At 34.0% G+C, this 14,547-nt stretch overlaps 6 protein-coding genes across 6 annotated transcripts; 2 read left to right on the top strand and 4 right to left on the bottom strand. All coding sequences in view use genetic code 12, as the record gives it.

Moving 5' to 3' along the window:
• Positions 1 to 131: 131 nt before the first annotated feature.
• J8A68_003391 (uncharacterized protein) lies at positions 132 to 1,877 on the bottom strand (the record flags this gene model as incomplete). The annotated part of the gene is made up of 1 exon (XM_049407241.1): positions 132 to 1,877. The coding sequence occupies one exon, from the start codon at positions 1,875 to 1,877 to the stop codon at positions 132 to 134; it is 1,746 nt and encodes a 581-aa protein (XP_049263314.1).
• A 626-nt stretch (positions 1,878 to 2,503) lies between these two features.
• On the top strand, positions 2,504 to 5,179 carry J8A68_003390 (DNA helicase; the record flags this gene model as incomplete). Its single annotated transcript, XM_049407240.1, has 1 exon — positions 2,504 to 5,179. One exon carries the CDS (start codon positions 2,504 to 2,506, stop codon positions 5,177 to 5,179), a length of 2,676 nt encoding a protein of 891 aa, XP_049263313.1.
• Positions 5,180 to 5,672: 493 nt separating this feature from the next.
• On the bottom strand, positions 5,673 to 6,290 carry RDI1 (Rdi1p; the record flags this gene model as incomplete). The annotated part of the gene is made up of 1 exon (XM_049407239.1): positions 5,673 to 6,290. The coding sequence occupies one exon, from the start codon at positions 6,288 to 6,290 to the stop codon at positions 5,673 to 5,675; it is 618 nt and encodes a 205-aa protein (XP_049263312.1).
• A 468-nt stretch (positions 6,291 to 6,758) lies between these two features.
• FGR44 (Fgr44p) lies at positions 6,759 to 8,042 on the bottom strand (the record flags this gene model as incomplete). Its single annotated transcript, XM_049407238.1, has 1 exon — positions 6,759 to 8,042. The coding sequence occupies one exon, from the start codon at positions 8,040 to 8,042 to the stop codon at positions 6,759 to 6,761; it is 1,284 nt and encodes a 427-aa protein (XP_049263311.1).
• A 1,080-nt stretch (positions 8,043 to 9,122) lies between these two features.
• On the top strand, positions 9,123 to 12,426 carry J8A68_003387 (ubiquitin-ubiquitin ligase; the record flags this gene model as incomplete). The annotated part of the gene is made up of 2 exons (XM_049407237.1): positions 9,123 to 9,140; positions 9,205 to 12,426. The coding sequence occupies 2 exons, from the start codon at positions 9,123 to 9,125 to the stop codon at positions 12,424 to 12,426; spliced, it is 3,240 nt and encodes a 1,079-aa protein (XP_049263310.1).
• A 381-nt stretch (positions 12,427 to 12,807) lies between these two features.
• Positions 12,808 to 13,654, bottom strand: RPL35 (60S ribosomal protein uL29; the record flags this gene model as incomplete). The annotated part of the gene is made up of 2 exons (XM_049407236.1): positions 12,808 to 13,167; positions 13,652 to 13,654. 2 exons carry the CDS (start codon positions 13,652 to 13,654, stop codon positions 12,808 to 12,810), a joined length of 363 nt encoding a protein of 120 aa, XP_049263309.1.
• Positions 13,655 to 14,547: the final 893 nt, after the last annotated feature.

Below are 14,547 nucleotides of genomic sequence, written 5' to 3'. Positions count from 1 at the left end.
TTCACCCTCACTATTGAATGTCGCACAAATAATGTCGCAAATGGTTCACACGACATTTTATGGACCCAAATCAAATAATTTAGGTTTATTAGTTACAAGTAAGGATAGATATAATACAAACAATATATTTACTAAGAAGGCACTCCTTCATAATCATTCTTCTCATAGTACTCCTGTAAAACTTTTCTCCAATATCTTTTTCGATTAGTTTGAACCGGCATTTCCCTTATAAACTTCTCCATAAATATTAATATCAAAATCGCCGCTGCCACAACAAAACTAGGAGCAATCATTCTTACAAATTTATCAGTAGTTACAACTCTCTGATATGGACATTCCGCATATGGACCACCGGAAACAAAACATCCTTCAACTGTCAAATCGTTCAAATCTATCCATACCGGGTATTCAATATCTTCGGTATTCATCAAAGCAAGCATTTCTCCATTCAGTCGAGGCACCCCGAATGAATATCCCGGTGGACAAGTTTGGGATTCAATATCGAAATAGGATTTTTCATCTGTGCTGATGGCCCACAGATGGGGTGAGGTGGAGTTTTGACAAGCGTATGTATATTTTTCATAACAATCTGCAACTGCCCATCCTTCACTGGTTAAGATCGTACATCTGAAAGCAGTCGCATGATCCAGCGAATCGGTAATTATATCCGTGCTAGCTGAAGCGATGGAGACTGTAGTGGTGGTGGTATTGTCATTCACGATATTGGTTGCATTTTCGGCTGATCGAGGTTCACCAGGACTCCATGACCAAAAGACATATGGAATGAATGTATCAAATACTTCGGCAAGTTCCAGTGTAGTTTGGTTATTTATTTGATATATCAGAGAGTTAAATATTGGAGAAAGTCCACATCTGATATATTGCCTAATACTTGTGAGTGTAAATGGATCATCAGTATTATCCATAATATAGCGGAAATGAGTAGATGGAGTACTATACCCTTGTATTAAACTCTCACAGGACTCACCCACGGTTTCATCAGTGGTATTCGATATTGATGTTGGCATTGTATCATTAAAGAAAATCACATTTCGGTCGGCTTGTGTGATGTTATATTTCCGTGAAGATGGCTCTAGCTCATTTGAAACGACATTAACTAGAATTCTTCTAAAATCAGTTAACAAAACAGTTTCAAGTGATGGCATCAATAAGTTCGAACTATTGTAATATGATACGGGAGTGGAAGAATGATTTATATTTGCTCGATAATTGTCTAAATCAATAGGTGTGAATAAAGATGAACCTAATGAGGCAACGGTTTCATTTAATGACGAATTCCCAATTGCAGTAAACGCCGGATCCATAGGAGTGAATGCTTCTATCAATGCATCCGTTTTACTACTTGGTTGAATAGAAATCGATTTTAAATTAAACAACATTTGAAGCAAATTCACCTCAAGATTGGTATTTGTACTTTGAATATAATTATTGGTATAATTCATGATATTCTCAGTAGTTAATTGTGGATCGCATATATATGTTCTATTGTTCCAACTAATAGAAATCTCACTCACCAGTTGATTAACTGTTGTATTTGTAGGAAAAGGAGCAGGACATAATTGCCATTTTGATGTAAATTCATTCCAATATAAATCTATTAATAACCCCTGTGAACCAACTTGAAGTAAGGTTTCTAAATTAGTGAGTGTATTTCGTGAATATCCATACTGCTCAAAGAGCATTGAACTTAATGATAGACCCGGGTTGGATAGTTGATCAATGGGGATGGGTCTTGATACATCTCTTTGGGATCGTATGGCAACTTCAATTTGACTGGAAAGTGTGGGCCAGTTAACAAAGGAGGAAACTAAGGATAGATTTGCCCAGCAAATATATAGATAGATCAACAACTTCATTTAGTGTAGCTTGAAAGTGAACATATCAATATTGCTTTCCTTATGAAAGAAAGAACGAGTAAACTTGAATACTCATGAAACAACATGGCTGATTTCTTTTGCAAGGGCCGAACATACTGCATATAAGACTCTATCTTTGCAAAACCATTTCTAAAAAAATCATGAACAGATACAAGCAAACTACAAGTGAGTAATTGAAAGAATAACATAGTTGAGAGATCCCGATGTACTAATTAGATCTTAGGCTCTATATATGAGGTCTAGGATACTAACCTTAGTACAATTTATTATTTTCTCCGGCAGAGATAGATATTAACCTTCGGTGTGAGGCCCCGCGTATACTATAAGATGAGTTACGAGAGTCTTCCAGTTACCTTTAAAGAACAATCTTCTTAAAGTGAGGCAATCGGAAGTATAACTATAACAATTTACTTTAACACCACCGGCTTGTTCAATACAAGCTAGACGCTACCACGTGTAAGTTCGTCGCGTTTTTCATTTTCTTTTGATCTCCACACCAAAATCAACGCGCATCAATCAATCAAATAGAAAAATGTAAACAAATAAATTTCTTAATGTAGAAACTTGATCTTCCTTTCTGAATGCAACCCTCTTTTGACTGCAAAATGTCACCTTCAGCGAACAAAGTACCAACCGAGGTAATCCTCAGACGATTCTTATCAGGTCTAAATGAAAACCAACTCAAAGCAGTCACAGCTCCACCTCATGGTAGATTACAAATTATTGCTGGGCCCGGAACTGGGAAAACCAAAGTGTTAACTTCTCGAGTTGCTTATTTATTAATTAGAGAAAACATTCCTCCAGAACAAATTATCGTGACTACATTCACCAAAAAAGCTGCTAATGAAATGACTGAAAGATTGGAGAAGATGCTAGTTGATACTCCTATCAATTTGAATAAATTATTAATTGGGACTTTTCATAGTATTTGTTATCGAATTATTAAGAGATATGGAAAGAAATTGGGGATTTCAAGTTATAGAATTGCTGATGAGAGAGATAAAGATCATTTCTTGAAAGAAGTGTTCAAAGGTTTAACTGACGAGGAACTTGCTCATATTCGTACATTTGATAAGTGGATGGTCGAAGTACTTCAAACTAAGAAAGGTGGTAATAAATATAATTTCTTTGATTCAGGAACTATCGGTAGACAAATCTCGAAATTTAAATCTTCCGGTATATTACCCAATGAGGTTCCCAAAACACCTTCACGAAATGATTGTCTTGTATATTTATATGAAAAATATCAAGCTAAACTTGCAGAAAATAGAGCTTTGGATTTTGATGATTGTTTATTGTATTGTTATAAATTAATCTCCCAATATCCAGTTTTAAACTACATCGAACATATCTTAGTTGATGAATTCCAAGACACCAATCCTATTCAATTACAATTAATGTATTATTTCGCCCAAGGACACCCTACTATTCCAGAAACTCAAAACAATGTCACAATCGTGGGGGATCCTGATCAAAGTATCTATGGATTCCGAGAAGCCCAATCCATCAACTTCAAAAAAATGATTGAGCATTATGAATCAAGATCTCAACCATGTACAATCATCTCCTTGAATGAAAATTATCGATCAACTAAAGACATCCTAGATTTCTCGGAATCAGTAATGAGACAACAACACGATCGGACAACCAAATCCTTAAATTCACAACTCACAAACTCATTCAAACCAGTCTATGCCGAACTCAAGGGCTCAGACAAAGAAGCGAGATGGATCGTATATCAGATCAAACATTTATTAGAACTCCCTAATTCTCCAATTGAATACAAAGATATTTCGATCTTAGTCCGAGCCGCCTGGCAAACCCGGGTAATTGAAGAAGAATTCGTGAAGGCAAGATTACCATATCATATGATCCGAGGTAAAGCGTTCTGGGAAAGACAGGAAGTGATTGGGATTATGGATTATTTGAGAGTGATTGGGGATGAATATGATCGTGTATCGGTGTTGAGAACTTTGAATTATCCAAAAAGAGGACTTGGTCCAAAGGCTATGGCCCAGATTGAAGGGTTTTTAGAAACATACCATGGAACAACTCATGATGCGTTGAGAGAATTGGCAGCGGGGAAAGGTAAGGATGTGAAATTGGGTCCGAAGTTGAAGAAATCAATTGGTGATTATGTGGAACTTATCCAAGACGCCCGAGAAATTTGTAGTACCATTGATCAATTGATAGAATCCGAGAAACCAGAAGAATCACTTCCAATTGTTCGACAATTATTTGATCTCGTCTATGAAAATTCAACCCTTAAAAAACATCTTGAAACCGAAGATGGAAAAGAAGGAAAACATGGCAATGTCCTAGAAGTGAAAAGAATGTTTGAAGAATTCATTCCCATAAAAGAACCCCTTCCTGCCTATATCGGCTCCACTGAATCTGATCTCGATACCGAATCAAGAAATTACATTCTTCAATTCATCGAATCTGTCGGATTGTACGATACTTCCGATAACACCACCACCGACCAAGAAGAATCATCATCATCCAGAGGTCGGATCGCATTAAGTACGATTCATGGATCCAAGGGTTTGGAATGGCCCGTGGTATTCGTCCCTGGCCTAAGTGAAGGCATCCTCCCCTCCAGTTTTGCCCGTGGGGAAGAGGAACCCAAAAATGAAGAACGGAGATGTTTTTATGTCGCCACAACAAGAGCGAAATCCCTACTTTATATTTCTTCATATTTTGAAAATTCTGAACTGGATTGGAGACCGTCGATTTGTTGTGTGTCACAATTTATCGAGACGTTGATTGATGGGTTTGCGAAACATCAAGAGGCATTTTCGAAGTGGGATAAATTTGAGGCGTTGTATAAGATACTTGGAAAGGAAGGGTTGTTGCCGGGGAATAAGGATGATTTCCCCTTGGCTAGTTTTAATAGGTGTTATAAGAGTCATGAAAAGAGATTTATCAGAGGGAAGGATCCGGTTGATTTCAAAGAGTATTTGAATCCTCCCGAGAAGAAGAAGCAATCGAAGAAGAATGAAAATGCCGATACTGATGATGAAGAAGTGGAGATTATTGCGGGGTTTACACTGGCTGCTGAAATAATTCAAGCAGGAAATGGAAAGAAACGGAAATATAACAATGCTTTCGGAAAAGCTCCACTACCATCATCAGCAACAATCACAGGCGCGGCGGCTATAAAGACACCAACTATAAATAAGGCACCTCCATATATTCCAAATGGGAAAATATCCGTCAATTCCAAAAGTATTGTTCACAATGGTACCAAGAGAGCACCAATATATATTCCTGATCGATAAAACCCCACACCCTGATGTCGTGCAGTTGGTGTAAATCAGTTTTCTAGTTCTGGGCCGTGGATAGATATAGATGAAACGTCTATTTTTAGAAACAGCCCTATTGTGTTATTGTTTTATGTTTTACATTATTGTTTTAGTTTGTTTTATAATGTATGGATAATAAGTTATTGATTTTGTGTCCTGCGTAGACGAAAGGGGGCTCGGTGAGTAGAACAACTTACACCTCCTGAGACAAGAAACTCTTCTATAGTATGTAAGTAGTTAGAAGTATCGATTATATATAGTTTAAGAAGGGTCGATTGAGTCTACAGATGGATGCCAAAGATTGCATTGATCTCCCTGCTAACGCGTCTTCTGGCACGAAAACAAGAGATAATTACACGCAATAATTATATTCTTCAAAAACCAAGCAAATAACAATTTTTCTATTTTTTTCTACATAAAGAGCCAACTATTAAACTTTATTAGGTGGCAAGTAGGTAGTTGAAGTTCCCTATTTAGTAATAGCAAAACTCCAAGGAACGGTCAAATGAACAGTTTGATCATCATCCACAAACTTCGAAACGGCATTATAATTCCCTCTTGCAATCATCCCACTTGGAGCTTCAATCTCAGCAAACTTCCGTTCATAAAATGGGTTCTCAACTGTATTTGGAGCATATGACCCCAATGGTTCATCCATTTTATCAACCCTAACTCCAGCCCTCTTTACCGAATGTAAATATTTCAACCCCGTGATAATTTCATGCTGGACTCTGAACTTGATTACGAGTTGATAGACTGACTTTTCTTTGATATTGAATTTAATCTCCTTATTAAGAATAGTATTCCCATCCACATCTTCAAGATTGACGCGAATGGGGGCAAGTTTGGGATCTTCAGGGAATTCAATTCCCATTTCTACAATGACTACTTTTCGTTTATCTCCGGTTTTGACTGGGTATGGGTTTGAATCTGATGTTAATCCGAGGGATGCTTTCCATTTTGCTAAACTTTCATCTTCTGCGTCTAGGTTTTTATATTCTTCAATGGTTTTCTTTTCGGTTACGACATAGCCTTCGACTTGTTCGGGTACTAAATCGTCGTCAATTGGGTGTTGTTGTTGAGACATGGTGAACTGCTTGTGTGATTGGCTGTAATTGTGGAATACGTGTTAAGAAGTACAAGAAAAGAGGAAAGAGAAAAGTGACAAGAAAGATTTAATAAAAAGTGTAAAAGAAAAATTTCGATTAATAAATGAACTTTTGTGTAATATTTTGTAACACAACAACAATGGATTGTTAGATCAATAAAAACAGTTTATACGACATATTTATTTACAGTCACCAGCCCCACGACATTCCTAAGTTACAATTATGTATGTATGTAGTATAGACGAATAGAGGCATATTGAGGGTCTCGGCAATTAAGGTTTAATACCATGGTTTACTTACCAAGTTCGCCTAGTTACTGCAGGGAAAGCGTCAGACGCGTCCCTTAATGCACGATATACTGTAAATTTAACCTTTTCTTAAACGAAAATGATCTTTATTATTTTTACACTTATACATCCATTACATACATATATACTCTCTTATTATTATTGTTGTTGTTGTCCATTTCCATTGGCATTCTCACTTCTATATCTATTATTCCCACCATAATTCTGTTGTTGTTGATAATTTCCTCTATTAGTATTGTTTTGAAATTGTCTTTTATTACTCTTATGTTGCGGTTGTTGTTGTGATTTACCTGATTTGGTATCATCAGGTAGTATAATATATGGATTATTCAATAATCTTCGTTCAGTCTCTTTATCATACTTTGGTTGTTGTTGATGATGTGGAGGAGGAGGGGGCATATACATTGGAGAAGGATATGGATATGTTGGAGTTCCTGTGGGGATCATGGTTGGGGGAGTGTAATAGGGAGGGTAGATCATAGGGGCTCCTGTCCCTGTGGTAGTCGCCCCTGGAGATCGCGGTGGCACTTGTTGTTGTTGTGATGCGGTGTTTGGGGGATACATGGGTTGGAATTGTGGTGGCATGACTCCTTGAGGGGTTAGATGAATTGGAACTTGCATTGGAATTGCAGGGTTATATGGGGATGTATTATAGGCATAACTTTGAGGATATCTTGAATTATTATAAGTATTTTGATAATCTCTATTATGATGGAAATATTCTGGTTGTTGAATATCATCTTCTTCGTCGTCATCTTCCTCTTCTTCATCATCTTCATCTTCATTGTTTTGAAAGATTTCTTCTCGTAATTTCATATAAAGAGCTTCTTTTGAAGCACGTTGAGATTCAATATTTGAAGAAGCATCTGAGAAATGATCAGAAGTTGGAGTACTCGCAGCTGTATCATCAGAAATGATTTTTGAAACATCTAAATCTTTAGTACCTTCACTTAACTCACTATCTGGAGTACTTGGTTTTATTATTTTTTTGACAATAAGTTTTGGTTTAATTGGAATCGGTGGTTGTTGTTCATTTGGTTCTGTCGATTGTTGTTGTTGTTGTTGAGCATATTGTTGAGAAATATCATATATTTTAGTAAATTCCGAAGCATCTATTTTCGATATAAGTTCTTTATAATTGTAATTATTAGTTGGTGTTACTATTATTTCATTTGATGTATTATTCCAATGTTGTAAATTATAATATTGACATAATTGATGACTTAATAATCTATAATAAGAATTCTTTAAATATTGTGCTTGTATTGTATATTGAGGTGGTGGAGTTGTTGGATTATCTTGTTGTGGATGTATATTAGTCTTTATAAAGTTAATTAAATCTTTCTCTAAATGAAGTAAATATAATCTATCTTGTTGTTTAACAAGTGCATTCTTTAATGAATTTGGAATTTCTTCTGTCATTTTGTTTGGAGTTTAAATAAATTGCAAAATTTCTTTGTTAAATGAGAGTGTGTGTGTTTGTTTGTATTAGTTTATCCTTTGTTTGTTCTAGGAAAGGAATATAGTCTAAGTGAAAGTATCTAGCAGTGGTAATACGAAGTTGTAAGTGATTGAATAGATTGACTAGGAAAAGATTTTTTTCTCTCTCTGATTGTTTTTTATTATTGAGTGATTAATTTGGTATACCCTTTTTAATTATTTAATAACTGAAGTATAAAATGTACTTGAATTCTTATTTATATATAGTAGTATATATTACTTAAAGTGCTATATTGTAGTAAAAGGTAGTTATAGAAGTTGTAACTATTTCTATAAAATTTTAGTAATTAAAAAAGAAAGAACGGAAAACTTTAAAAAAATTAAAAAATTAAAAAAAAAATTCAAAGTAAATTAAATTTAAGAATTTCCTTAACAATTTGAATCGCATTCTTTTTTTTTTCCTACTGGTGTTAATTATTGAGTTTTATTAATTAAACAATTAAGGCTTAATTGATCTGACTATCTTTTTGTAATCAATTAAATCTTAAAACATTTAGTTAAACCAATACTATAACAAAACCTATAGAATTAACCGTTAAGTCAATGGTATACAACCATCCGACTATTCGTATATATACGAGGCTTTTGCTTTCTTTTCTTTTGGTCTTTCTCTCTCTCTCTCTCTCTCTCTCTCTCTCTTTACTCCAACTTCCAGTGACTCATAGAATTTCCACATTAAATTGTTGATACTTACGTAATATACTACAAATTATCAATAACCCAATAATACATACGTAGTTAGTTATACTTTATAGTTTATAGTTATAAAGTTATCTCTCCTCTTTTCTCAATTAAAATTGTCTCTCCTCTCCTTCCATTCATTTCTTTATTTCCTCTTTGTCTCTCCTCTCAACAGAAAATCTCTCACTCTAAGCAAAATGTGTGAGAGAGAAAATGTGTTGCCAAAATTTATTTATTTATTCAACAGTTCTTTATCTTTTTGCCATTGGCTATTATTTGATTTATAACATACAAAAGAAAGCTTACTTACAATTTGAAAATATGACTGATGCAAATGAAGTATGTACACGAGTATCTTATTGATAACTAGTAGATCAACAATACTAACCCCATATCTCTATAGATCAGAGCTAGACGGTTAGCTCGATTAAATGCATTAGCAGCAACTTCTAATAGTAATACTACACCACCTCAACAACCTCAAGAACAATCAATCGATTCAAGTCAATCTCAACAATCAATCAGCATATCCACTCAATCTCAACCATCAACAGCAACAACAACAACAGACCCTGAAAAAGTCAATGAACCTAAGACTCCAATTGAAAATATAATTCCCCCCAAGGTCCCTTTGATTGATGTATCTGAAGAAGATCATTTATCAGATTGGATAACTCAAGAATTAGAATATTTATTCCAAGCTACATTAAACCCTGATAAACAAAAACAATTTATATTTTTAAATAATTTAAGTTATGAATTAAAATCAGATCCATCATTAAGATTAAATGAAGATCATATTGAATCAATATTTATGGAAATATTAACTGAATTAGGTATACCAACTTCAATTGCAAAAATTCCAATTGAATATTTATATTTAGTTTATCATAATGCTTTTAAGACTAAACGATTAATCCCAGTTAAATCACCGTTTTATCAACAAAAAATCAACTTTTTAAATAAAGTAATTAATTTTGCAACTAATTATGGGAATATTTGTTTACAAGTTCCTGATATGTTTATTAAAAATGACATTTATACATCACTTGATTTTTTCATTAGAAGATTTGCTGATACTTCATCATTTTTAATTGATATTATTAAAATTACAATTGAAGAAGATACATTATTAGATGTATTGAATTTATTATTTCCTTATTTAAGTGGGAAATTATATTCAACAAATTTAAATGAAAGAACTTATTTAAATCTTGTATCAATTTTCGAAACTTTAGTCTCCATAAAACCCGTGGCAGCCATATTTTCTCAAATTACTGGGTTTCAACCTCCACTGAGACAAAATGGTCTTGATTTTGAACATAAAACCTTATTAGGTCCATTATTAAGATTATCCCCCTTGTTGGATAATATGGCAACTTATTATTTTGGTGATAATATAGAACAAATGTCCCCTAATCTGATTTCAAATGTTTATCAATCAATTCAAAATGAATATAAAGTCATTTATGAACGATTATTTTCAATCATTGATAAATTAATTCGAGGTTCTGCACAAACAAGACAAGATTTATTAATTTGGTTTGGTGATTTGGTTAATTTAAGTCATTTACGTAGAGGTTCTCATGCCGATTTTAAAAAATTACCAAGTGATGGAATTATGTTTAATATTTCCATGATTTTAATTAAATTAAGTTTACCAATTTTAGATTATCCAATATTTCCAAAAATTGATAAAATTGATGTTGATTATTTCTTTAAAAGTCAATTACTCGATATCAAAGAAGAATCAAGAGTTAATTCAACAATTGAAGAAGCTAATCAATATTATGAAACCAAGAGATCTCAAATTACTGATTTATCGAAACTCCCACCACCAAATTTCATTTCTGATTGTTTTAATTTAACTTTGGCATATTTACATTATGGTATGGGTGGAGTATTTATTAAACATGATAGATTGAAAAGACAAATCAAACAAGAACAACAAAGAATAGATATGATTGAACAAGGAAGATCACTCCCAAATATGCCAGGAATGAATCCTATGATGATTAGTTTTATGCGAGCACAATTACCCAAGATGAAAAAATCACTTGATCAATTACGAGCAGTTAAACATTCTATAACGGCGATATTTTCTTATCGAATTTTACAATTGGATATATTTGATTTTATAGTTGGTGCAACTACTTTTATTGTTCGATTAATTGATCCATCACATTCATATCCTCAAGAAAAATTATCAATTCCCATTTTCAAGGTTTCTAAAGTTTCAGAATTAGATGATCATGATTATTTAAAAACCAAGACTCCAGAACCTTGGAAATATTATCCTGAATTCATGGTGGAAGGGATTATTAATTATTGTAAATTCCTGACTAATTTTATTGGATGTCCATTGGTTGATAATCAACCAAAATTAGAAATCTTTGTTGAATTTATGACTGTATTGTTAAGATGTCCCGAATTGATTGGTAATCCTCATATGAAGGCAAATTTAATAGAATTGTTATTTATTGGTTCATTACCTTTAAGTAATGGCGAACCAGGATTTATTTCAAATATCTTGGCCTCCAATAAATTAGTAATTGATAATATCTTATATTCATTACTTGATTTTTATGTTATGGTTGAAAAGACGGGTGCAAGTTCCCAATTTTATGATAAATTCAATAGTAGATATTATATTTCGGTGATTTTAGAAGAATTATGGAAAAATCCATTATATCGTCATCAATTAACTGATTATTCTAAAAATAATGTTGATTTTTTCATTAGATTTATTGCCAGAATGTTAAATGATACAACTTATTTATTAGATGAAACATTCAATCTATTAAATTCAATTCATGATTATCAACAAGAACTCAAAAAACGTCAACGTGGATCCACACCAAATGAAGAACTCGGAACCACTGATGAAGAATTAGCCGACAATTTACAATCTTCAGAAGAAAGAGCAAAATCATACATGGGCCTTTCCAACAAAACCATGGAATTATTCAAACTCTTCACCAAAGAAGTTCCCTCGGGTTTTGTCCTCCCGGAAATCGTCGATAGATTGGCCGGAATGTTAGATTATAACCTTTCAATCATGGTTGGACCCAAATGTTCAAACCTCAAAGTTGAATCCCCGGAAAAATACGATTTCGACCCCAAAAGAATCCTAACCGACCTATGTCAAATCTACGTCAATTTATCATCCCAATCAAAATTCATAATTGCAGTAGCCAGAGATGGTAGATCGTTCAATATTCAATATTTCAAAAAAGCAGAACAAATCCTCACCACCAAAACCTATGTCCCCCAAGCTATCATTACCCAATTCTCGAAATTCGCAACCAGGGCAGAAGAAACCAGAATCGAAGAAGCTAATGAGGAATTAGAACTCGGGGAAGTTCCCGATGAATTTTTGGATCCATTGATGTTTACAATCATGGAAGATCCGGTGATTTTACCAAGTAGTAAAATAAGTATTGATCGTGCTACTATTAAGGCGCATTTATTGAGTGATTCTATTGATCCGTTCAATAGGGCGCCGTTGAAGTTGGAGGATCTTGTTGATGATGTGGAGTTGAAGAGAAGGATTGGGGAGTGGAAGATGTCGAGAAAGATGCAGAGTGGGGGTGGTGATGGGGATGTGGAGATGAAGGATGATTAGTGTATATAGATTTTACGTAGGGAATATGACATTTGGAAGTAGTAATCTCTTGAATCTTGAAAGACATTCGTCTTTTTAATTGAGTGTATTGGCTATTTTTCGTAAATTTTACTTCTTTTACTGCAGGTCAAGAGAGTCAAATTCGAAACCCCAACTGGCTGAGCATCATGGTCGTCACAAATTGACTGCTACGATTTTTATAAGCGTAATCAAATTTCTTTAGATCAGTATGGCTATACAGACTTTGGAATAAAAATCGATCAAAATTGTACCTTTCTGACATTGTCTTTCAGATAGATAAAAAACTTTATTATTAACTATACAAAATTACCTTAAATTCATCCTATTAAATTATATGCAAAAACAAATATCGTACTAAATTTAAGCCTTAATAGCGAATTTTCTTTGTGGATAAGCAATTCTTTGTTTTCTAGCCTTATCAGTTTCTTGTCTAGCTTCAAACTTAGTCAATCTTCTTCTAATAGCTCTGGTCTTCTTAGATCTTAAATCCTTTGGTTGATATTTCTTACCAGCGTAAAAAGCTTTAACATTTTCTCTTTGAGTTAAGTTAATAACAGTTAAAACACGAGCAATGTTCTTTCTAACAGTGTGGATCTTTGGTAATGATGGTCTTTGTAATTTTTGAACCTTCAAGGTAGCTAATTCTTGCTTTAATTCAACTAATTGTTGTTGTAATTGTTCCTTGGACTTGGTTCTTAATTCAAAAGTCTTAACGGCGGCCTATAAAAAAATAAAATGTTAGTATTATGGGGTCCTTTTTCACAATGATGAGTTGCGAGACACTAAGGTCTTGTCCACCTTTGGGTTCCTGGGAGTATGTGAGATGTTGTAGTGGGTTTCGTTTGGATATGTGAGTGTGGTCGATTGTAGTAGGTTTCGTTGCGAAATATGATTATGGTCACAGTATGAAATTATAGATCCTATGATCGGATGAAAAGGGTTCTCTCATCTCTCTCTTTGAAGACAGTAGAATCTATGTGATATGTCTTTGACTTTACGTGGTTGTAGATATGTGGTTGTATATAAAGTTGTCGATATAATTTTTATGGCTCTGCCTATTCATTTCTTAACTTTCGATATTCACTCCACTTGCAATATTCTCTTCCAGGTCTTTCCAATATTCACATTTTTTTCTTATTCACGATGGGTGACTATTTGACAAGTTCGGTTGTGTCTCTCTCATTACGTATAATTTTCAACATACCATTGTTGCTATTAGGTATTACTGAACTATCGTTGAAGAAGTATTACTATTTTAACTCTGAAAATTTTTTTTTTCAAAGACTTTTGTTTGGAGTGCACTCTCTGAGCGTTGCGCAAAAGGTTAGTGCGAAGAGTGAGTGAGAGTAGGAGGACAGTGCAAAATCGGCATTGGTAGCGCGAATCGATTCTGCTTTCTTAGTAGGAGACAGAAAAAAGAAGCAAGCTTTTGATGTTCGCACTATCAAATTATATACAGGAGAAAAATAGATATCACGTGCTGGGTGTTAGGGCTATATCCCTAAATATTTTTCGTTCGCCATGTGATCGGTTTTGTCTGGCTATGGTCGATTGTTGCAAAACCAATTTAGAGCACTAAAACTCGTAACAAATCGTAAAAGACAATACTTTCTTACAAATCTGTCGAGGTGAATAAGATTCAAAGCTTTTTAGTCTATGTCGATTCTACTTTGAGATGGAAATGTCTCTTCTCAAAATATTCCCTCTTGGGATCCAAATGGAACTAGAAGTTCAGAGGTCTGTTATCTTTGAAGATTATTAGTTCGAGAAAGTAATAAGACGACTCTCGGTGTTCAGAGGCGGTGACTCGCGGTGTTCGGAGGCGGTGCTATTCGAATATTGGAAAGACGAATGCATTTTGTATTGGATTTTTTTGTTTTTGTGGTACAAAACACGTACAATTTCAACCGGCGAGTTAAAAATAGATTTCTTTGATCTGATTCGACTGCACCAATTCTAATTGAGACGTGTGTGCAGTCAATCGAGGTAGCTTCTTCCAGAATATTCGTTGTCTAATCAAATCTACCTACCTGGAAAAGGCAACGAATTACCCATTTTGTAATTAATTAACACATGTATTTGTAATAAAGACTTGTAAAA

This window comes from Hemisphaericaspora subhashii, assembly GCF_019202705.1.
Source record: "Hemisphaericaspora subhashii strain CBS 10753 chromosome Unknown scaffold105, whole genome shotgun sequence".
Taxonomy (NCBI): domain Eukaryota; kingdom Fungi; phylum Ascomycota; class Pichiomycetes; order Serinales; family Debaryomycetaceae; genus Hemisphaericaspora; species Hemisphaericaspora subhashii.
This window is presented reverse-complemented; position numbering and strand designations above follow the sequence as displayed.